At 39.0% G+C, this 25318-nt stretch overlaps 1 protein-coding gene across 4 annotated transcripts in view; it reads right to left on the reverse strand.

Annotated features, from left to right (window-relative positions):
• Positions 1-25318, reverse strand: part of ZNF385D (zinc finger protein 385D) — an 817460-nt gene that overhangs the window by 275325 nt on the left and 516817 nt on the right. The window contains exon 1 of one of the 4 annotated variants that reach the window (XM_004419419.3): positions 3782-4033. The exons of the other annotated variants lie outside the window; for them this stretch is intronic. Coding sequence (XP_004419476.1) covers positions 3782-3803 — 22 coding nt within the window. The 5' untranslated portion in view covers positions 3804-4033. Of the gene's footprint in view, positions 1-3781; positions 4034-25318 lie in introns of those variants that run through there. 4 annotated transcript variants of the gene reach the window in all.

Genomic DNA, 25318 nt, shown 5'->3' on the forward strand with positions numbered 1-25318 from the left:
AGCTGTTATATTAAAAACTTCCTCAATCAAGTATTTCTTGTTATGACAGGCACACCATTAAGTATTTTTCCTATTTTTCTTAGGCATTTTAAGGAAGACAGCAGATCCACAATTAACCCCAAGCTGAACTTGAATGGCTCATTCACACTTTCTAATTTTGCTCGCTGGTTTCTCCATGTTTAATTAATATGCCATTAATAGTAGCATTTAGAGTGGGCTTTCGTGTTTGTCTCTAAGTTCTGCTCATTTGTTTAAGATGTATCATTTCTTTTTTGGGGAGTATTCTCATGGAGCAAGCACCAGCCTCTCCTTGGCTGTAAGCTCACCATACTCTGCATCTGATTGACTCCGGCCTGAAAACGTCCTGATCTTCGGCCACATAGAATTTCCTCAGTGCAATCAGCCTCCCATTTTCTCTCCTGATGGCAAAGGGTTGCGACATGGCACCTCTCTGGCCAACCATGGACAATTTGTGAGGTTGACATGACCACTGGCAACGACTCACCATTCCAGCAGTGGAGAAATGTGTTGGGCCAGATGGAAAGGGGAAGAGGATTCAGACATACGGTGCTTAGAGCTGGAGACAGTTCGAGGTTACAACCTTCTGCCAGGCTCTGAGAAATAGCTGCGACGCACTCAAGCAAAGAACCTGCCCTTCATCCCAGCACACTCCTCTTCACAAACTGTAACCTGGCAGCTCAGGTCTGTTGTACTGACAACCACCCACGGCCTCTCTTCCTTAATCTGGGGAGAAATCTCCAAGCTGCCTTGCTTTTATTTCTGGATAAATTATTAATGGCTATTCATCCTTGGCACATGTAATTTTTAACTATGTAAAATATTTATGGGGGTGGAGAGGGTAACTTCATAAGTATTTGTTATTTCCCTTGCTTTTACAGTAAATCCCAATCAGGTTGCTGACTGGGATTTTCCTTGCTTCTTTCTCCCATGTGAACCTTATTTTTAACTCCCAGTAATGAACGCAGGATCGATAGAATAAGTAACAAAAGTATCCACAGTGACTGAACAGCAAACTCTTAAATCACTGCGCAGTAAGTGCAAATGAACAATTATTGAAAACACTGCACTAAAATTTCAATAGGAGATAAGAGTGAGGCTTAAGTCATTAAAAGGCTCCATTAGTCTTTTAAGTCTGAGACAGCACACTCAAAACATGAGCTATTCTTGAGAACTGGAAATATTACATATTCCACCAACTTGCATACACACAACTGACTCCAACTGAGCAAGGATATGGTCCAATTGTCCAATCTCTACGGGGAAGGAGGAGTACAGAGAAGCAGAGAGCCTGAGCCAGCCTGTTCCGGCAATGATTCTTCAGTTATATCTGAAGGGGCGGGGGTGTGCAACACTGACAAATTAGATTATTTTTACGGTAAGTAAATATCCTGCTTGCCTATCAATTCACTCAGTGTTACTCTCCATCACTCCTGCTGGGTATGCAAATAAAAGACTTCTGACACCTCTACCCCATTTCCACAAATCACCAGAAGAGCCCAAGAATGCAGCCCTGCTTTCAACCTTTGTCCCTGTTCTCCCTGACTTGATAAACCGTTTACAGTTCAAAAATGAAGAAGAAAGTAACAGGCAACCCAACTGCAAAGTGAAAGCACTGCTTTGAAAAATTACCCAAAATAGCTAAAATTTTGGACACACACACACAAATATACACACTCATAAATACAGATACATACATACATAGTCTTAGAGATTTGCAAGCGTTAGAATGCTATAGAATCTGAACATGCCTGGGTTGTACTGCTCAAGTCTTCTTGCCCTAGCTCTTGTACCATGGATTTTATTAGAGACAGGTGGGATCCCAGAGTTCTGGATGTCTAACAGCTTGAATGAGGGGCTGCATAACATAACCTGAAAGAAACAGCATTCCTAAACACACATGATTTCCTCCGTGAATAGAAAAACACATCTCATGCTGGAATGATGGTAAGACAGAACCATGCTCACGACACAGAGGGCAACTTTAGACTTGCCTTTCAAAGAGTACAGTTTCATCTGAAGTAGGACATCACATTTCAATTTGTACTATTAAAACCTGCATTACACAGTGAAACTAATTGTCCTGTGAATCACTGTGCTTTTCCAGACGGCTGGACTGGCATACAGTTAATAACATGAGCGAGCCCAGTGAACATTTCTCCAATAGCCACATGATAATCCAGTACAGCATGGATGGCCTCTGACTAGTACTTTTAGACTGTACCACTACTCTGGTTAACAGTACTTCCTCACCACAATCACGTAAGAATTGTTGCAAGAGGCTGAAAACTTAAGCTAAAATTATAATCTACTTTCCATTCTTCCGATATCATTACACATGCAGAAGTTTTATTTTGCCCAAAAGACATATTATCTTTATAAGCTTTTACACTTATCAAACATATATTCACAATAAATACTTGCTATTTTATTAATTGCCAATAAACAAGCTTACCACCTCCATCTCTCTCCCCTGAAAAGAGATGTTACCTCTGGATTCTGCTTAAATTTGGCTATGAAATGAGAATTATTTCTTCCCAATCCATTTCAGTTATTTTAAGACTTCTTTTCTAATATGACACAAATTATAGGGAAATCAAAACTGCTGTCAAGACAACTAAAGGCGTTCGGCTTTTGCAACTTGGGTTCCTTCCAGACTTTCGCAAATGTTTCAAAGAGGCTCAAGCAAACAAAACAAAGCAAACAGTACACACAGAAGTAAATGCCCAAGAAACTAATAGTGCCCAGTGCAAGTTTATCTAAATACCTCTTTAATTGAAAAATGACTCTAGACTTCATATTTAAAGCAAACCAAGAAATCACCCAGAGCATTTGCATCTTGGAATCCTTCCCTTGTCCCTCTCCAGTTGCTCTCACAAACCTTTTAATATCAGATAGAAGACCTTAGACGATGACGCGGGATGGAACTTACAGAAGGAAAGCATAACTGCAGGGAAAGAGAAAGGATATTCAGTCCTAATTCTTGGCTTCTTATTTAGTGAAGGGGTTTTGCCTTCTCTCCCAGCAGTAAGTTGCAGCGTTACAGTGCAAATGTACAGCTCCCAGCCCGCTCACAGTGCTCCACTGATAGCCCAGATCTAAGCCTCAACATGTTTTCTGGAAATGCAGACAGCTCAGCTGAAAAGCTAAGGGAGATTTCCACCGGGGCACACAACTAAACTGCACAAATATTTAACAGCTTCGAGACCTCTAACGGTTTAAAATAATATGCATTGTGTGCTAGGCTGCTCTAGCTAGATGGAAAACTGGGATGGTATAGACGAGTGTTCTCAGCTGCTCAACTATTGCACACCAAAGAATATTTTCCCCTTCTGCCTCAGAATTAGGGAAAAATCAAAATGCTTAATAAAACATTGATATCGACTAAGCCTTCACAGCATCAATAGTATAGGAACTTTCTTTTACATTCCATTAAGTTAGCCCATGACTTCCCATGCCTCATCATTTCTCCTTCTTCACCTAGCTAAAAAAAACCAACTTCATGCAGACAAATCAAGGCAAAGTTTATCCACCCCCACCCCTGTCTCTTTTCTTTTCCAACTTAAAACTCATTCATGACTAATAGTCCCAATCGTAGCACAAAGCAAGCTTTGAAGGCTGCACCAGTTTGGTCCTCCAGTTGCCAAGTGGAGGTAGGTTTAATGTAATATATTCTTTCGGCTTAAAGATTTTGTAAAGGGCTTGTCTGCACTGAGGAAGAGCTGGGCACCCCCAGAATTACATCATCAGAGTTAACACTCACCAAAATACATTATGTTTCTCATTAATCAGACAGCTGGAACCCCACCGCGGCGTCTTCAGCATCAGCTCGCACCCAAGGCTGACACGCAGAGCAGAGCCGTTTCATGCTACATTCCCTGGAAATGTCCCCGGCGTGCAGAGCAGCGAGCGCCGAGCGTGCCTCCTCCGCGGGATGAGCGCCTTGCAGGCTGCCTTTCCCGGGCTACGATCCCCGGCGGCTGGAGCGTGCGCTCGGGCTGCCTGCTGCACTGCCCATCCTTACTGTAATCCGACTCCTCCTTGCGATGTCCTTGCCGCGCCTGTGACATCAGGACTGAGAGTACTACAAACAGACACCCCCACCCCACCCCACCCCACCCCCGGTTAGCAGCGGCTCCATGAGGTGCTCCGATTGCCTGCCTGGACCAACCATGGTTCTCGGGAAGCTTTGACGAGCCCGGAGATCTGGGAGGGGGCGGAGTGAGGGGCGCGAGAGCTCTCTTAAAGAGAGAAGGGTCTGTGGATCCACATAGAAGCACACGGGGGAAATTCACCAAGGTGCGGGAGGGGACGTGGTTAAGGCGAGTTCTGCCATTAACATGTAATTAGACACACTTATCCCGCCCCTCCCGTGAATGTCATCCTCCTCGCCAAAATTTAGCCTCCTCTCCCAAGTTAAAAAGGCAGTGGGAAAAGGAATGGTGCCTTTATTCTCTTTGCCGTGGGCTTGAGGGTTAGTTGTTTGTGATGTCTATACCTAAAAGGAAGAAAAGACTAAAGGGACCATTGCTAGGGTAATAGAGGTTTTCACTTAGAAGTGATCATATCACAGAAACCCAGTAGATGGTGAAGAGTTATTTTTATTTCCTGAGTATTTTCTGAGCTAGGCTGATAGAGAAATGTAAAGAAAAATAACTGGTGATAAAAGTCACCTCCTACTTTTACGAGATCACATTTGCTGCCTCACTTAGTAGGCAGTAAGAACAGTAAAAAGGACACTGAGGCTGAAATGATCTTTGACCCCTAAAGGGGAGAGATATTTCAGCCTACAACACAGCCAAGATTGTCATAATTCTGGTCACCAGTATAATATAGAGACACACACACACACACACACACACACGCTCACACTCCCATTAAATTTGAGATGAACAGTCGAGAAAGGCAAAGCTTAGCCAAGCCTCTGGCTCCTCCAATGGGCTAATGAATTGCAGTCCTTATCTTACATAGAAAAGGATGTTAGAAAGAAATCCCTGAAAGCCGTGCTGATTAATACTTAAATGCTTAGCATGGAAAATAAACCCACAGAGCAAGTTCGGTTTCCTATGGACTCATCACTTCGGGACCCAGTTTACCTACTGGACCATTTAAACTTAAAAATTTCTATAAAAATCTATGAAATTAAGAACTGAAGATAAAGAAAGAACTGTAGCCTATAGAAGGAAGCAACTGATATATTTTATTATGGGTTTTTATAAGCCATGGTAGCATATATTTCTACATTCTGATATTAAAATATTCAGTTTTCTTTGCACAACTCTGTATCTGTTGGTGGACTTAATGCATATTGGAACCAGAGGGCTGAAGCTCATAATAACAGCTTGCTGCGCAATCTTGCAAAAATACTTAACCCCCTATTTCTTCTCTGTGAAAAAGCACTATGACCAATATCCTCTCTCACAATGGATTATAAAGAATTTAGTGAATGTGACTAGGTAATCACATATAAATCAGAAATATTTCAGTGAGTCGTAGGGTAAATCTAGCAATAGTCTTTTAGAAATACTCTTCATTAAAGCAATTTGGAGGGAGAACATTTAAATTGTAAAGAATGTTTACTTTTTTACTCCTTTTTTTTAAATTAAAAATAAGAAGACTGTTAACAGGAAAATACTGAAGAAAACACGCAAGTGTTTTTCCTTTTGGACAAATGGAAATAATCCAAAGGTACAATTAATGGCCCTTCCCTCAGGCAAAAGAACCATCTGTGGCGGTGCTTACTCACCAGGCTCATCAGCTGTCTTGACCTCCTACAGGGGCTAGGGGGCACTGTAGTTTAATGTTAGAGTTTTTGGTCCTCTTGAGTTCCTGTAGTTAGCAGATGCAGACATTGAGAGTTGAGGTTAAAACAGGAGGTTTCAGATGCTAAAGGAGTGTCTTAATAATTAATAAGACTCTTGAATTTGCATGGCATTTTGCAGTTACAAGGTACTTTCACTTATGTCCTCTTTCTTACTAACAAAGTGAGATATAGAAAGGTGGACATTATCAATGTCACAAATGAAGAACTTGAGGCTCAGAGATGTTAAGCAACTTTCTCAATGCTGTGGTCGGTAAAGAACAGTTGTCTTGTTATTTGTATGTTGAATTTATGTTAAAGTTCCCAGTAGATGTCTTTATTCAAAGACATAATTTATAAATTTCCCATTTATAATGGCTCAGGTAAAGGTCTTCCCCAATCAAATTATGTCACTGAATGTTCCAGAAAAAAAATACGTCTCTGTGGTCGTGAATATACAAGCGGAGAATATCTGGTAATAAAACATTCCAACCTCTGCCTGGTCTTAGAGGATTATGCCTGAAAGAACAGCATGTAGCCTCTGAAGGAGTATGGCATCCCAGAAGCAACTGAGTGTTACACCCGTACAATGGAATTCTGTCCAACCAAAAAAAGGAAGGTGTCTGCTTTATTTAAAGCTGTATGCCCCACCCTCCTTCAGTTAAGGGTTATCTGGAATGTGAAGGCCTCAAATACCAATGCTGCTTTTTTCTGGATGGAAAACAAGTGATTTTTATTTTAATTTTACGTTTTTTATTGTTTCCCCTAAAATTACTTTCTTTGTATATATTTTATTTATAAAGGAAAACAATGCAACTATTTTTATTTTGAAGCAGAATAATACCCAAATAAAGGCACAGCTGGTGTCGGCTAGACATGGTTTGTGGACATAGCAGCTGTGCCTGAGAGATGCTCCCACATGTCACCTCCAGGAGAGGACCCAGCAGTTTCCAGGGAAGGACATGGTTCACACCTCTGACCTTTATCTGTCTCTAAGAAGGTCTGAGAAGTTGGGAGATTCTGAGGGGGAATCAGGTCACTACTTGTCAGGTAGAAATACTCCTTTCGCTATTAAAACAAAGGATGCCCTGAAACCAGTTACGTATTTGAAGTGAAAACATTATGGTAAGATGAGAATTTTCTCTCTGTTCAAATATCCAGATAGATGCCTGCCTGGATCCCTCATCTCCTTCAAGTCTGGCTCAAAGATTTGTCAGTGTAGTCACTCCAGCTCTCCCTTTACAGAGTTTCAGACTGCCTTCGTCCCTCCCCTGGCATTTCCTGGCCTCCTCCCCTCCCTTTTTATTCTCTGTGGTAGTTATCACCACCTGACACTACTGTAGACATCTGTCTATTTTGATCTCTCTTCACTGGAATACAGTCTCCATGAGGGCAGGGATTTCTGTTTGTGGTTTACTGCTATATCCACAGTCCTTATAAGGGCATCTGCCACTTGTTGCTCCTCAATAGATAGTTGTGAATGAATGCATGAACATACTGAGTACAACCATATTGTGTGTAAAATATCATACTTGTCGATGTACCTGCAGTTAGTTCTTTGAGGTTGGTGGTGTTTTATGCAAAGTGTTTACACAAATTGAATTTGTCCATGCTTAGCAGCAGCTGTTCTTAAATTCCATGCAATACAGATGCCAGGTGGTACCGCAGGCCACAGTCTGTGAGCTTGCTTGGCCTCTCAAGTTCTCATAGCCGAATGCAGCAGTGATTTAGCGCTGAGTTAGCACAGCCTAGTGTGTCTTCCATTGCTTTCCCCTGAGCCTTAGTTTAGTCCACTTTCTCTCTTACCCATATTGCAGCAATAAAATTTTGTCCTATGTTCCTGACTCCAGGCTTGCCCAAGTCCAATCCATTCTCCATATTAGATCCATTATTACCTTTTTAAAACAGATATAATCAAGTTACTCTCTTGCTCGATACTCTTCACTGTCTCTCTGTTTCACCAACCAGGGTATATAGGGCCTGTCACAACCAGGCCCCGGATTACTCCTCCCTTTGTAAATGCTTTATCCTTCACACTCTTCACTCCAGTCCTATTGCAAGACTACAGTTCCCCTAAATACTATATTCCCTCCTACCCGCTCTCTTTACCTGAACAATTCCTATTCAGCCTTCAGCTCTCTGTTAAAGTATTATTTATGCTGAGAACACTTTCCTAACCTAAAGACTGAATGAGGAGCTGCTCTCATTTTTCTCATATAACACATTAGACTAATTCCTATTCTAGCACTTAAACACAGTGTGGGAATTTCCCTTGACTTGTCTGTCTCTCAAGTGAAAGAGGATGCTCTTTTTTTTTTTTTTTATCTCCATGACCTAATACAAATCAGTATTTAATGAATGAATTCATTATTTATCTATTCATTTATTCAATATTTGTTGAATAAATTCAATGTCTTTTAAATGCCTGCTTTGTGCCATGCATTGTTCTAGGTGCTGGATAAAGAAAATTGTAGAAAGTGCAAAGGGCAGTGGGGGGCATGCCTGAGGGGTACCAGGAAGAGTGATAAGGCCAATGTGCTAGAGCTGAGTAGGTTCTGAAGGGCATATTAAGACTTCAAGTCAAATAGGTCACATGGAGTCTAATTCAGTAGGATTTTGTAGGCCATATTATAAGGACTTTGATTTTTATTCTGACTTATGTAGGATGCCTTTGGAGTAACAGGATTTGACATATTTTAACAGGTTCACTACGGCTGATGCATGGAGAATGGATAAAAGGGAGCAAACAAAAGAAGATGCAAGGTGACCATTTAGGAAGCCTTTGTAATAATCTAGAAGAGAGATGATGGCTTGGACTAGGGTAGCAGCAGTGGAGGTAGTAAAAGTGGTCGGAGACTATACATATGTTAAAATGGGTCAATAGGATTTCCTGATGTGTTGGATAGGCAATAGAAGAGAAAAAAAGAGTAATGGATTATTTAAGATTTGGGGAGTGAGCAATTGAAGGATGGAATTTCCACTAAGTGATATGGAGAAGACTGTGGAAGAATATGTTTGAGTGGGAGTTAGGAGGTAGTCGATGGGAGCATATTTATTTTGAGATCCCTATTATATTTTCAAGCGGAAATATTCCATAGCAGTTTGGCTATATGGGTCTGTAGTTCAGACCCTGAACTACAGGGGAGATGTTTGGGTTTCATATTTAAATTTAGAAGTCAGACCTGCCCCGTGGCTTAGCGGTTAAGTGCGCTCCGCTGCTGGTGGCCTGGGTTCGGATCCCAGGCGCGCGCCGATGCACCGTTTCTCCGGCCATGCTGAGGCCGCGTCCCACATACAGCAACTAGAAGGATGTGCAGCTATGATGGACAACTATCTACTGGGGCTTTGGGGGAAAAAAATAAATAAAAAAATTAAATTTAGAAGTCATCATTTTATAGATGGTAATTAAATCCATGAGACCAAATGATATTTCCAAGGAAGTATAGATGGAAAAGGAGAAGGATGTCAACATTGAGCCCTGAGGCATTATAAGAGCAAGAGGCCAAGTATGTGGGTATTTGGTGTTGAATATTTGTTGAAAGCATAATAATCTGTTGAATGAATATTCGTTGACATATGAATGATATTTGATGGAAGGCTATTTATTTGAAGCCTGCGTTTGCGTCTGTCTAATATACCACCACCCAACGTCAAAACAGTTTTAAACGTGGAGGAATAAGTAATTGGTCTATATGAGAACAAATGCCTAGTTCAATCAATCTGTGTAGTGTTTTGATCAGAATTTTTCAGATTGAGTAGACATAACTACAAACTTATAAATCGTTTTTATTCCTAGATTCCCACTTGATGCTTCCATTAAAATTAAATGCCTAAGGACCTTAGTCTGGAAAATTAATTGCCTACAAGAAAAGAAGTGCTAATATTGTGATAAGAATAAATACTATAATATTCCAAAATCCTACCTATCTGAATTTCCCTGACTTTGGAGACATCCAATAAATCCCTTCAATATGTGGTCCTATCTATTCTGATAGTCAGTTAATAGGGGCTCTTTTACAATATTTAGTAACTGGCACTGAGAGCCCTCTTAGAATTCTTACCTTAGAGCTGGCTATGGCCTAGGCATGTTTATTCATTCAAAAAATAGTTATTGGGTACTCACGTGTCAAGCAATGTTCTAGGTGCTGAAGGTACACTGATGAAATTACAGAAATTTCTGTCTATCTGGAGCTTACATTCTTACATTTTAGCCTATCCAGTAGGATTTGGAACCTCTTCCACCTTACTCTCATGCAGAGAAAATACTTAAGACATCCTTCGTCTCATTCATTCATTGGTTACAGTTTATTGCTTCTTTACTCCCAACAGAATAGACATGAGGCAGGGGCATTTCTACCATCTTCATGCTTTATCCAGTGCCTCAAATAGTGTCTAAACAATAGGAGGCATGCAATAAATATGTGTTGAGTGAATAAATATCTCTCAACAGTCTTCTACCCCTAGGTGATGCTCCATCCTGATCCTACTGAGATTATAGTTATATTCTACCAGGAATGCCCTTTTCTATTCCCCTTTATTTGTCTAGATAGGTATATTCACCAGCCAAAACTGCTCAGATATTTTGTTTTCAAGATTTTATTTATTTTTATTTTTTCCCCCCAAAGCCCCAGTGGATAGTTGTATGTCATAGCTGCACATCCTTCTAGTTGCTGTATGCGGGACTCGGCCTCAGGATGAACGGAGAAGTGGTGCCTCGATGCGCACCTGGGATCCGAACCCGGGCCACCAGCATCGCAGCGCGCGCACTTAACCACCAAGCCACAGGGCCGGCCCCGATATTTTGTTTTCTAAGAAGTCTTTCCTGGGCTTATGTCTGACTCCTTTGTTCCCCTAATGAGCTCCCAAACATTCTTTGCATAACTCTATTATAGTATTTATCCGGGCTGGCCCCGTGGCTTAGCAGTTAAGTGTGCGCGCTCAGCTACTGGCAGCCGGGGTTCGGATCCTGGGTGTGCACCAATGCACCGCTTCTCCAGCCATGCTGAGGCCACGTCCCACATACAGCAACTAGAAGGATATGCAACTATGACATACAACTATCTACTAGGGCTTTGGGGAAAAAAAAAAGGAGGAGGATTGGCAATAGATGTTAGCTGAGAGCCGGTCTTTCTCAGCAAAAAGAGGAGGATTAGCATGGATGTTAGCTCAGGGCTGATCTTCCTTACAAATAAATAAATAAATAAATAAATATAGTATTTATCAGATTGCATTTCAATAACCTGCCCAGTTATCAATATCCCCCAAGTAGAATGAAGGCTCTTTGGAGTCATGGAGAAAGTTAGATAAATATTAACTCTTTGAATGTTTTAACATACTCCAGAATGTAGCATAAATGCATGCCAAGGACATAGTATATTGGGTTAGTGACTAAAGCATGCCATTAACATCAGACATTTCCCGCGATTTAGGAAGCAGCACACTTTGCTATGAATTACACAGACAAAAAGGAAACATCAAGAGTAATCTTAAGGTATAGAGAGAATCCCAAAGCTCTGAGGGGAGGCCAGCCAGGAATCAGAAGGCTGATCAGCCATTAAGCAAAAGTCAGATTAGAAATTTTGTGGGTGGAGCAGGTCAGGAGGCCAATATGGGAGCCAAGCACCAGAGTCAAGAAGAGAGTTTAGGCAGAGAGTGATTCAGGGAAAGCTAATCAAACCCTTGGCTGCTCTTATAGGTGCTTTTATTAGTACATTGGCCCTGATTGATTGATAGTCCCGATTCCCTTATAACGGGAAGCATCACAAGCTTCCTTTCCGAAGACACTCAAATTATCTCCTCACCATGCCTCCCTTTCTTCTTCCTTTTTTTTTCCTCCTCCAAAGCCCTTCAGGAAGTTGTTTATATTTTTATCTAGTTTTTTATAAAGTTGACTGAGCTCTTGCTTTATATCTATGTAAATTTGTCTCCAAAAATCGATGGACACCATGTCATAAGTTTAGTCGCCTCAGACCACTTAATTTGGCAGCTCACTCATAGGAAGTTATGTTATTATAACTATTAACATCACTGGCAAAAGGAAAAAAAAGAAGTGGAGATCCTATATAACAAGGCACCAAACTGTACTGTTTAAGCTGCCGTCCTGCTCCTCAAAGGAATTGATCTTATTTAAGAAGATGAAGCATATATCCAAAAATATAAGTAAAAACAAAGGTAATATAAAGTAAATGACAAATAAATAATCTATAACATGTATGTAAGGGTTTGGTAAAAGATGAAATTATGATGGCTTCAAGCAAACCTGGAAAGTGGCAGGGAAGAGGTAAAACTTAACTGGATCTTTAATATTGGCCTAGATTGATAAAATGCAGAAAAAGCTGGCAAATGACATAAAACAAGGGTGGGATTGTGAATGATATGTCTGGGAGACAAAGAACAAATTAGCATATTAAAGAGCAAGTTTCATAAAAGATTTTCATGCAAAGTAGGAGAGGAAAACACAGAGACCATATTAGATGTGATGTCACATTCCAGGTTAAAGGGTTTGAATTTTATTTGACACATAACGCAAGAAGTGTTTTCTGAATGAATATATGAATGAACCTGAAAGTGTTTCCAAGGACAGAAATGTAATAATATGCCTCCAAAGATATCTGGTGACACAATAACATGAGTTAAAACATCTTGTATAGCAGATTGAAAGATCTTGTAAACTCCAGAGATTTCCAATTTTTCTTAAAATAAAATTCATTTATGGTTCCTGGGCAGCAATTTGAGAATCAGCCCTCTCCCTACCCAGCCTCACAATAAATGTGCTTGCAAACAAAATGGAAGAAGAAAACAGCATCACGTTGAATTTCTTCTTTTGCTTTAAAAAAAGATCCTTCAAGATAAATTGAGTACAGCTCTAGTAAATTTGGATGCTTTAGGTCATGGATATTCCATTTTTATATATACTGTGATAATAACTATATAGAGTGAGCAGAGAGACAGTGCAACCGTGCCCCAATGTTGCAAGAATTCACAAAGTAATTGAAAGTGTTTCCAAGTGTGCATAATTCTGTGCCTCCAGTCAAATACAGTAGATGGAAATTTGTTTGGCTTCCTCTGTCAAAATGTCTAAAACACATAAAGGAAATGTGTAAACCGAAAACAAAATATTACAGTCTCAACATTCTTTTAATTATATCTCAATTTCAATCTTGGCTTTGCTCAAACACACTAATAATTGTAAGGGTTCATCTCTGATCCTTTTGGTGGATAAAATGACCGAATGTGATTTTTACCCTTGACTCAAAAGTGTCAGTTCTGGAAATCTACAGTATTTGTCACCATGAATACCATTTAACTGCAGCACTACCCAAAGGAACTCTGCACAGCCACACGTGAATACGATCGGAAGAACTTAATTAATCTTGCTGTCACTTCCATGATGCTTTTCATTAGTTTGGCTGCTATCTGATCAACTGGCCTTCTCCGTATTGGAAATGGCTACCCATAGCCTCTTGTAAAAGCATTTTTGAAAGGTAAACAAAGACTCACCTTTGTGGGAGGGAGCTTTTATACAAACGAACATTATTACTGCTACTTTAATAGGGAGGTAACCCTCACATTTCATATTTAAGATTATAAAATCACAGGAAATATGAATATATAGTCTGTCCCCAACTGAGAAACTGCTTTAAAATCTATATACAGAGTATGTATTGAAATAAAAGGTCATACTTTTCTTTATATTCTTTTCATGAATACTGATTCTTAGTGCATTATTGCAGACTGTACTGACTAAATATAAACTCCAGAGGTTTCCAATATAGAATAAATATAGAATATATTTATATATTCTATATAGAATATAGAATATATTTATATATTCTATATAGAATATAGAATATAGAATATTCGTATGACTAAATATAGAATATAATTCGTAAGAAATCTAGACTTTTTCACTGATATCTGGTAAGTGGATTAGATGAAAGTTGGATTTAACTGATAGAACAAAGCAAGTGATAATTCAATGATAGTATCAGCCCTCTCTGTGAGTCATATTTTTGAAAAATTGGTTTAATAGGTGTATATTGTAAGTATAATCTTATTTATATGCGTTCTTTTTTGCATCATTTTTTCAATGCTGACCATAGCTTAATTTGCTAAAAAACAAACTGGAATGATTTTCATTGCATTTTGACTATATGAAAGTCAATTCATACCTGTGGGATAGCCATGGAGAACCAGAAAATGAACTCACCAACAGCTCAGCATATGTGGTGGGCTCTGATGAAGAAATACAAGAAAGTAATGTGGTCTCTTTCTTCATGTGTGGAAGCCAGCCTCCAAATAGTCCCCAGTGATTCTTGTCTCCCAGTATTCACACTCTTGTGTAGTCCTTTCCCACTTTGGATAAGGCTGACCTGTGTAACTAATAGGACATTGTTGAAATGACCAAGTGTGACCTTCAAGATTTGGTCATAAAAGGCAAAGTGGCTTCTGTTTCTCTCTCTTAGATCACACACTCTAGAAGAAGAGAGCTGCCATGCTGTGAGGACACTCAAGAGACCCTATGAAGAGGTACACATGGTAAGGAACTGAGAATTCCTGCCAACATCCAGCATCAACTTGCCAGGCATGTGAGTAAGCCACCTTGGACATGGATCCTCACCTTGGGTCACGCCTTCAGATACCTGCAGCCATGACCAACATTTTAAATGCAACTTGTGAGAGACCCCAAGCCAGAACCACCCAACTGATAAACTCCCAAATTCCTGACCCACAGCAACTGTGTGAAATGATAAACATTTATTGCTGTTTTAAGCTTCTAAGTCTGGGGTAGTTTTTTTTTTTTTAAGTATCAATAGATAATTAGTACATCATGGACCTTTATAGCCAAGTTGTAACAATAAGACTTCTGTACAATATTAATTAAAATTATGACAATGTGATCTAGAGCTCAGCTGAGATAGAGATAAATACAGGGCCTTGAAGAGGTATGTGCCTGTTGGGTCTTAGTTTCTTAATACATGAAATGATGGTGTGGCTATGAGCGAGGGTCACCAATGCAAGAGTCTATAGAGAGAGATGAGGGAAGTAACACAGCTGCATAGGGTAAGCTAGATATATGTTTATAGAGAGCATTGGAGACTTTGGAGGATTGACGGGTGTGTGCCAACTATCAAGGGGCTCCCCATACTTAGCTTTAATTGATAGTACTCTACGAGGGAATGCAAACCCAATGTTGCCAGATTCTTCCATTTTTACCCCCGTTTTTACTTCCTATGACTAACATTATCCAGTTGGTAAAAACTTTCATGGAACTTCAATTTGAAGCTGTGGTGGTTTAAAATTATGATTGAAAGAGCATTTTTTTCCTTTCTTTTTTTTGCATTTTCCCATATCTTCAGGATTTTATTCAAGGATCTCTGCTATTGTATTCAGCTGTTCCATCTGCTTTTCCCTTCCATCACACTCTCTACTCTTCTCTCTCTATCTCATACACAAACTTCTACCAACGCGTATTCCTCTCTGCCTGGTATCATGCTCTTCCCTCAGCCTGTCAGGCCCTTCTCCATACTTTCTTAACCTGTTGAAATGCTGCTCATCCTTGATGGTTTGTTTGTTTTTGGTTTATAGGAGATATTGATTTGAAGAAATATTACAACATACAAACTACATAAAGTCTTAATTTCTACTCAGACAGAGGTAGATTTGATATAATGCATAATAAAAAACTTTTAAAAACCAGAATGCACAAAGTACTGCATAGTTTGATCACTAAGTCATTGGTTGATGACCATGATGGATGAGCCTCCTCTTGAAGGCTCTTCTTGGATGCCACAGTCATAATTAGTGACTACTTTACTTATGCCTCAAGAGTAATGTTCTTTATTCCTTGAGTCCTACTAGAAGCGTCTCCCTGTTCATATTGTGAAATCTCATTTGGTAAAATTAATATGTCTCATTTCTTCTGTTGTCACTGAGCGTTTGTACAATGCCTTTCTGTGATGCACCATCCCAGTCTCCCTAAAACGACAGAGTTGCTGCTCAGCTGCTAGGAGTGCTGGAGACAGAAGGCTTTCAACTGCCAGCCCCTGTAGGTATTCTCCCAGCTGCTGGGAGCTGCATTGCTAAGGTGTCGCCCCTTTGTGGTGGACCACATCCAGTGATCAAGGTGGAAATAAAAAGGCTTGGCCATCTTAGACCAACTTAGGGCAATTTGGTCAAGTTTGGCCATTCAGGCACCAGAGCATCTAAAGCTGTTGTTGGACCTGCATCACAGCTCAACTTCTTCATCTCCCCACTCCAAATTCCTCTTCTCTCTTCCATAGTGCTGACCCAGAGCAGTCCCTAATAAACATCCTGCATGCTAACCTTCATCTGAGTCTGTTTCCAGAAGCACCCATCCTGTGACACTGTCATTGAGTAGGGACTCAATAAATGCTTGATGGCATAAATTTAAGTCCCCAGTACCTACAAGCAAGCAAGACTAATTTCCCAAAGAAAAGAGTATGGTTACTCCCCAAGAAGCCCTTGAAATTGCTGGATAATTTAGGAAGAAAGCCCACCTTTTCTCCAGAGACTTGTTGATTTTGGAATTAATGCGAGGAAAGAAAAGCCCAGAATTTAAATGAATGCCCTGGTCTGTGTACTCTGAGTAATAGTGATGGCTCAGAGCTGTCAGGTCTGCCAGCAGATATTCAATCATGATGCTCTCCTCTTTCTCTTCAACAAAGGTAATCGCTCAGCATTTTATCTTTTCTAGAAGGTGTCATTACTTTGAAAAGACAATAAAAGTCTCACAAGGGTTTCTATGTAGTGGAAAGTTTTCTCTTCACCTTCAAAGAAAAAACTAAAGGAGAAAAAGGCCCTAATTGATCTGAGCATAAGAAATACATTAGCTTTGAGCAACTTCCATAATTTTGAAGTATAAATTTTCTTGGAAAATTCTTTCAAATTGGAGTAATTTGTCATGTTTTTAGTGTCCATAATATATAACACATATCTTTGAAAATTATGTTGTTTTAGTTAAATAACCAGACCATTCTTTGTGGAGGGAGAAGAAAACAAAAAACAAAACCACTTCGCCTTGGAAAAATCTATGATGCAGAGATATGTGTGGAGAGTCTACTCTAAAAAAACTATCCACAATAAGGCCCTTTTAACCACTGACAACATGTTAACAACAGCAGCATGGAATAAAACCAAGTGGTTTAGCACCTATTTTCAAGTCTACTGCTTAATCTAGAAGTCATTGAATTTTTTTCATTCATTCACCGGCTTAACAAATATTTATTAAGCACCCATCGCCAAGCACTGTGCTTAGGGCTAGGGATATAGGAGTGATCAAGATAGATATTGCCCTTAGCTGTGGAGCTTACAGTTTTCCAGAGAATGGAAGATTGCAATAACAGGTGGATCAATGGCTGTAATAATCTGTTGAGATGGGCAGAAAGGGAGGAAAAGGTGCAGTCAGGGAGGTTAGAGGAGGACTTTTGAGAATGTGGCATCTAAGTTGAAGAGTGCGAATAAGTTGGAATTAGTCAGATAAAGATAAGGGAAGAGTACCCCAGGCATGGTAAACAGCATGTGCAAAGGCACAAAAGAAAGAGGAGTGTGGCTACAAGAGCTAAGAGATGTTCAATGGGAGAGGCGGGGGAAGTGGTATAGAATGAGGTCCGACAGGTAGCTTGGAGGCACGTATGAACCTGCAACAAAGATTTGGAAAATTACAAAGGGTTTAATCAGAAAATCATCTATAACTCACATGGTTATAGAGTCAAAAGACACTAGAATAGTTAACTCCTAAGTATTCTGTGGAAATAAAGCTCTCACATAACCATGGGACTTTGAGGTAAGCATATGCAGTAATGCTGTAAATCTCTAGTACAAGCCACAGTTTTCCCTGCTCAGTTTTCTGTCTACATGCCATCCCATGAAACATAGCAGGCAAGGAAAAAAAAAAGGTGTCTTGCATGGCTGAGGTTGTCTAGTTGGGAGTCACCAATTCAACCAGTTTCAGAGTAAATCAGCTTTTTTACCTGTCTTGGGAGCTGAGCATTGAATATAAGAATGAAAACTGAACTGTTGGTTGGTTGACAATTGACTCAGATTAGCCTTCAAATGATGGCGTCAGTGTACTGGCTACATTGGATTCTGTGCCACACACATATTGGCACTGAAATACTATTAACATATATATATTTTATAATATATATTATTATATGTATTATATGTTATAATATTATACGATATTATATTATTACTGTATTATATGTATTATATGTTATAATATTATACCATATTATATTATTATTGTATGTTATATATATGTTGAATCATATATATATATGATTCATGGAAGAAAATGGGAAAAATGACACTTTGAGGCATATACCATAAGTTTTTATGTGTATATGCAAGTTGTGGTATAATTTTACATTTCTCGCTCCCAAGCACAACTTTGTTACAAATTTTGTAAATAATTTCTGTCACATTATGAGTGGCCCTGTTTTTGAAGATTCTCAACTACTGAAGAGTATTCTTACGCTGCCATGACCTATAGTTGCTTCAAGGAAATAGAGACCTACATATTTGCAGTGGCCAGAAATGCCTTGTTTCTTCTCTAAAGTTTCAAAAATGAGTGTCTTTCTAATCACAATAATATTTTCACAAAATAAGTTGATTGTTGCCTTTATTTCAGAAAAATAAAAGTAGCCATTTCCAAAAGGTTGTGTATGTATAGCACCCATACACTCTCTATTTATAATGTGAGCATGTGATTTCACTGTCTTACTTCCCTAGAAATAAAAGTAAGGCATCAGTCTTGGTAGGAAATATAGGGAACTTTGACATATTTCAGGGTGGCTGCCAAGCCATTCCCCTCTTTGAGGAAATCCCTTTTCCATGTGAAATATGCAGGGCTTACTCACCCCTAGACATGACTGATTTGATCAGGGTGGCCTCTGAATAGGATTTTCTGAGACCTATAACTTGTATGACCTAGCTTGAAAAGATGAACTGAGATAATCATGTTTGTTCTCGAAAACATAAACTAAGAGATGGAGAAGGAACTTGTCAATTGGTGATTGGCCCTGGAACTACGAGGTCATATAGACTCAGGTCATATAGACTCATGTGCCAGAAGGATATGCATAGGAAGGTAGAAAAGAGGGGAAGAGGCAGAGACACGGAAAGAGAGAGCACACACGCTGGATGCTGGATGGGGAGATAGGCACATTCTTATAGGTAAGCTTTGGTTATTCCCTGGTTTCTTTTCACATGCACCTTTCCAATAATCTCATATTTTCCCCCTGAGGCAACTTTAATAAGTCTCTGTTCCTTCAATAGTAATATCTTTTATGCCCTCCCAGTTAATTGGAAGAGATTCAGTAGACTGACACTAGGAGGAGTCATGGTCAAGTATTGTATACTAGCCTTTTGACTACTTCTAAATAAAAGAACACAAGAGGGCAGCATTGTGAAGAAGGGAAAGAATAGTCTAGGGAAAAAAGGAAGAGCCAGTAATGCTGGGGGAAATCCAGACCATTCAGGAAGTGAGCTAAGAGTAGTTATAGGACTAATAATAATGGTTTCTATAAGGAAAAAAATAATCACTTCTAGCTCTCCAGATTTAAGACCTAGTCTCTCCCAACCTTTATTTCCCACTAATATTTTATAAAGATGTACATGTAAACAGTAAGAGTAAAGGTTTTTGACTCAGTGTTGATATGTAGCCTGTATTCCTTATGTTCCATATATTGTTTTCCTGGTAATCAAACCTCTTTTATTAATAGAGTGATGAAGAGCATTTACTTTTGTCAACCAGATGATTTCCTATCTGTTGTGGATGAGGGACTTTGGCCCATGTTTTATGGCATGGTCAGCACATTTTTTAGAGATGAGTTTGTGTTTTTGCGAAGTGTTAGAGTGTGGCATATTATTGGCTATAAGTAACATAGATTCATCGATTCTCTCCTTTATCTCAATTTCTGGTAGTTCACAATAGATATGCTCTAAGATGCAAATCTCAGGGGAGATCTTGCAGGAGAAAGAAAATTTTATTAAACTACTATGGAAAGTCAGTTATGGGATGGAGGATAACAGAGAAATAAGTGGTAAGGACAAGAAGGGTAAGTCAGAAAAGATGAAATTTAAAAGAAGGTGTATTAAATGGAGTAAGGGTAGAGTGAAAGGATATAATGAGTGAGAAGGTGGGATAAAGTAGTGGAGATCCTCGAAGTCAAGAACACATAGTTAAAATTATATTTACTAGAAAAATCATTTGGAGTTGAACCAATGTACTTGAAAGGATTTGTGGCTGGGGGTAAAGAGGACAGCCAGATGAGATTCTATTAATATAAATCTTACCTAATCCAATACTTGATTCAAGTTGTGGGATCAATGACCATATATAATGTAGCTATCAAATACAAGATCTTTTCAAATCCAATCTTTTCTTTTTACTCACGAAAAGTGGCTAAAGAAGATGTGTACAAACATGTCCCCCCCCACACACACATGCACACTCCAGCTACTTCTGTCTAAGCCTAAATTGAAACAGAATTTGGTAGTAAATATTATCTGTTGAAAGCCATAGAGAAATTACAGTTCTTAGAAGAATACTAGGACAGCGTGAGACAGCCACGTTTAAACAAGACTGAAGCTACACATTTGTGTAATTAGCCTACAAAATAAATTTCTCTTTTCAGTTCAACTATCCCTTGTATCTGACAAATTTTTCACATTCTTTATCTCCAAGCTTAGACACCATTTCTTCCAGAGCATTTCATGACTCTGCTGATACACTTCCTATGTTCTTCCTTGGCACACTTTACTTAGCAATAATACATTTGTTATAATTGTCTTAACACCTGCCTCTTCCTTTATAAGACTGTAATATTCTTGAAGGCAGATGCCATGGTGAATTCACCACTGTGTTTCCAAGGGTCTAGTGTGTGATTCACGATAAGTACTAATACATTCCTGTTAAATAATGGGTGGATGAATGGTGAATGGAGAGAGTGTTGGGATGGAGTGTGGGGAGAGGGGAGAGAGAGACAGTGAGAGAGGAGGAAGAAAGAGGGTTATATACTGTGATGTGAGTATATGAAGTGATTAGTTGTTGTTAGTGTTGTTGAGTCAGTTCTGACTCCTAGTGACCCTGGGTACAGCAGAGGGGAACCCTGCCTGGTCTTTTTGAGCCATCCTCTCATCTTCTGGTGCTGTATTAGACAGTGCTTCGCTGCTATTCATAGGGTTTTCACGGCCAATTTTATCCTAAGTGGGCGGCATTCTTCCTAGTCTGCCTTAGTCTGGAAGCTCTGCTGAAACCTGTCCACCATGAGTGACCCTGCTGGTATTTGAAATAACAGTAGCATAGCTTTCAGCAGCACAGCAACATGCAGCCACCACAGTATGACAACTGGGAAACAGCAGTGAGAGTGCTGAATCTTAACCACTAGACCCACCAGGGCTGCCTCTATGAAGTGATAGTTGTAGATATTTGTAGATATTTGGATAACAGACAAATATGACCTTTCTTTTGGAACACTTCAGTAATTAAAGAAGTGGACTGTCTTTATAATGTTAGGTTAGAGCACAAAAATGCATATGATAGTTTTATATTACTATGAACATCCGTCGCATATCCAGTGGACTAGCCCCTTATCATAAATTCTATCCAACAGTTAGAAGAATATTTGTATTTTTACATTATTACAATTTGTTGTAATTATCCATGTAAGTACATTCTAAGCATGAAGGAATTATACAGACATATTACTTGTCTCTCATTACTGGCCTTGTTGTGTGTAATAATAGGTATTAGAAGGAGATATCTTGGTGGGATGTGGAGACAGATGAATGCAATGAATGAGAGAATCCCCAGGGATTCACGCCATATGACTTGTGTCTGCATTCTGGTCATTGGCAAAGATGGAGGATTTTCTTGAAGATAGAGTCATGACCCATTTTATAATCAGAATACAGCATTTAAAAAAGTGATATGCTATGATTAAATATACAAAAAAGGAAGTTGATAATTAATAAGAACTTCTTATAATGAAATATTACATTTTTTTCTTCCTAGCTTCTGTTTCCTCTTTATCTCTGTTTAAAGAACCAGAATCAAGGTGCAATTAACAAGTTTGCCCGTGCCAGGCAAGGTTACCATAAGGAATGAAACTCGAAAGAAAGTCTTACTTGAGTACCCTTTTCTCAAGGAAGAGATAGGGCCTTTCGTCTTTCTCCATCAATTTCAACCTAATCACAAATCTCTTGAAGCTTTGATTACAGAGTGTGGTATGTCTTTGTTTGTGTGTCCTCCTTCACTGGACTGTGCATTCCCTGAGGACAGAGTTTTTGTCTCTATATTTATCTTACTCATATCTGCGCTCCTGGCACCGACGACAGCATCTAGTACATGATGAGCTATCAATAGATGTTTGTTAGATGAGTGAAATAACGTATGTATGAAGGAGTGAATGAATGAACACAAGAAGAAAAAGAGTCACCATTGACCATGTGACTGAGAATCTGTATATTTTCTCTGATGAATATTTACAAAATATGATGAAATATTAGGATGGAATTTTGCCATGAGAATTTGTTTTGTTGTTGTCTTGCTTTGTTTATACCAGAAATAATAATTTATTGTCTTAAGATAGGAAAGCTTTTTCCAATGACTGATGTGCTACTGTTCCCTACCTACTACTTTCTCCCTTCCTTAACATCATGTAATGTGAATAATAGAAATATTAGTTAGATAACCGGTTGTTCTTAGGGAATATAACATCAGAACAAAGGGAGATGGAAAGACTTATGGGTTTATCCAGGCCATGGGGAGGTCCTCAGCAAAACTCCTATCTTATTATATCCCTAGTGTTTATGTCATTAAAATTTAATGTCCCACTCATCTGGATAGTGCTAGACAGATATTGCCAAGTTTAAGGCACTTACTTATTATTATTTAACCACAAAACTCCTATAAAACTGCTTTATTCCCAAACCTGGTTTTATAATGTTCAGTTGTGGAAATTCTATCTATCTTAATTAAGGTGGGGATTAGATGGGTACATTTGTCAAACTAATCAAATTTTAAACTTAAGAACTGTGTTTTTTATTAAACGTAAATTATATATTGCAAAAAAAAGAGAAATGAAAAAAATAAATGCTGAATACACACACAAATATGAAAGAATTGGATTGGGTAAACATAACGTTGAAAGTTGAAGTTAGCTATGAGACATGGTCAGAAAATAAAAACTCCAAATGGATCTTAAATGTGTAACAGGCTTAAACCCAGATTCTTACAACACCAGGAACAATGGGCCCCTTGGGCTTGCTGACAAGGCAAAATGTTACGGTAGAAAGAGCACGGGTTTGGAGTAATCCTGACCTAGGATTGAATCCAAGCATTGCCACTCAGCAGCTGTGTGACCCCATGAAAGATACTTAACCTTTTGAGATTCCATTTCATCATCTGTAAAACAGGGAAAATAATCTTTAGTTTGCTTTGTGGTTTTGAACAGTTGGCTCATATAGGTGCTTAATAAATAGCTGCTATCATTATTATTATCCATCTTCTTAATGACATGATATTAATTTCTGTAAATTTAAAATAGTTATATTAATATTAAAAAGAAATTTGCTATTTTGTACTTTCATCCCTGGTAACATCAGGCTTCTCTAGTCTTCTCTCTGAAGTGGGTTTGTCTGTTAAAAACAGAGGTCATAAAGAAGTAACAGCTTGGGCCAGCCCCGTGGCTTAGCGGTTAAGTGCACACGCTCCGCTACTGGCGGCCCGGGTTCGGATCCCGGGTGCGCACTGACGCATCGCTTCTCCGGCCACGCTGAGGCCGTGTCCCACATACAGCAACTAGAAGGATGTACAGCTAGGACATACAACTATCTACTGGGGCTTTGGGGAAAAAAAAAAGGGAGGAGGATTGGCAATAGATGTTAGCTCAGAGCTGGTCTTCCTCAGCAAAAAGAGGAGGATTAGCATGGATGTTAGCTCAGGGCTGATCTTCCTCACACACACACACACAAAAAAAGAAGTAACAGCTCTATGAAGAGAGGCCAATGGAACATTCTGATGGAAGCAGGAAAAGAGAAATAAGGAGTAGAGTCTCAATTCCATGGTATCACAAAGCCCAAAGACTAGTTAAAAAGAAATAACAATTCCCAGGAATGATATTATGGTAGGTGCAGAGATGGAGAGGAGTGGAGTGATTTGAGAAAAATTGAAGGGATTTGTTTACTAACTGGATAGATGATGATAGGTGTTGGTGAGGTTGATGAAGGAGCGAGTCTGATTAAAAATAACTTAGAGTTTTGACGTTTCCAGTTCAGTGCCTGTCATTGAAATAGGTACTTGGGGAACTTTGAAGATGCTCAGTTTGGGTGGCAAAGTTAACAGATTTGGATAAGGTCATTGTGGTACTTTGAAACCAGGAAATAGAAATGACATTAGGCAGTTGAACAAATGGTGTAAAACTGAGAAGACAGATCTAGGCCAGTGGGATGCTGGTAAAGGTTTAACAACTGGCTCTCCAGGGAAACAAAGTCCTGATTTATAGTGTTTGCCAATATCTACGGCTTAAATACTCCTACTAAGACACTGATTTCATGGTATAATACAATCAGCATAGCTACGGAAGAGATGTGCACAATTGGCTCTTGCAAGGGGGTGCAAGCCACCTCCATCACATAAGGGGTGATTCAAGAAGCAGGAAATAGTCAAAAGTGTAAAGTATTCACAGAAAGTTGAGTCAATTTCTCTGGATGAGGTATGGCTTTTGCATCTCTTTTGCTTCTGTTTCCTTTTTTTTATTATTATTAACTCTTTCATGCAGGATTGCTTAGTATTTGCAGAAAGAATTGGCATCTGTTCCTTAAATCAGCTTAGAGCTTTCACCTGTTACTTGTCAAGGTCATCTGAAGGTTAGGGTAAATGAAGAATAGCTTCTTCTTGCTGAAAGAAAAAGAGGAAGGGGCATGAAGGAGGGTGATAGAAGTTGCTTTTATGGTTCTATTCTCCCAAAAGTAGTCTAAACTCTCAATGAACCTATTTGCACCCATCTGAAGTTAAACCCCCGCTAGCTATCTCCTTCAGCAAATGGGACTCTGTATGTTATCTGATTTACAAATTTAAATCTTCTATAATTTTATCATGACTGTTTTGGTTATTCAGGCATCTTTTCTTCCTCCATACATTTTTGCTGTTTTTGTAACCCCAGAAATTAAATTTTTATACTGAAATACTTGAGGTTTTCAATGACAAACAAAAATTAATCATTTTCTTATTGATATAAGGATATGATTCTAGTGTACATTTTTGGATTATCTAAGCTAAAAATAGTATAATTTCTTTTTAGAGCTCGTTTTTAAAAATGGCACTTTTCACTATTTATAAAATTATGTCATACTCCTGTTAAAGAATTTGGAAACTTCAGAAAAAAGTAAAGAAGAAAATAAGTACCCTTAATGCTATAACAAATATTATTAATACTGTTTTCTTTCAGACAGTCAACTATACCGTTTATA

Source organism: Ceratotherium simum, chromosome 5 (assembly GCF_057802395.1).
Source record: "Ceratotherium simum simum isolate JZ-2026a chromosome 5, ASM5780239v1, whole genome shotgun sequence".
Classification (NCBI taxonomy): domain Eukaryota; kingdom Metazoa; phylum Chordata; class Mammalia; order Perissodactyla; family Rhinocerotidae; genus Ceratotherium; species Ceratotherium simum.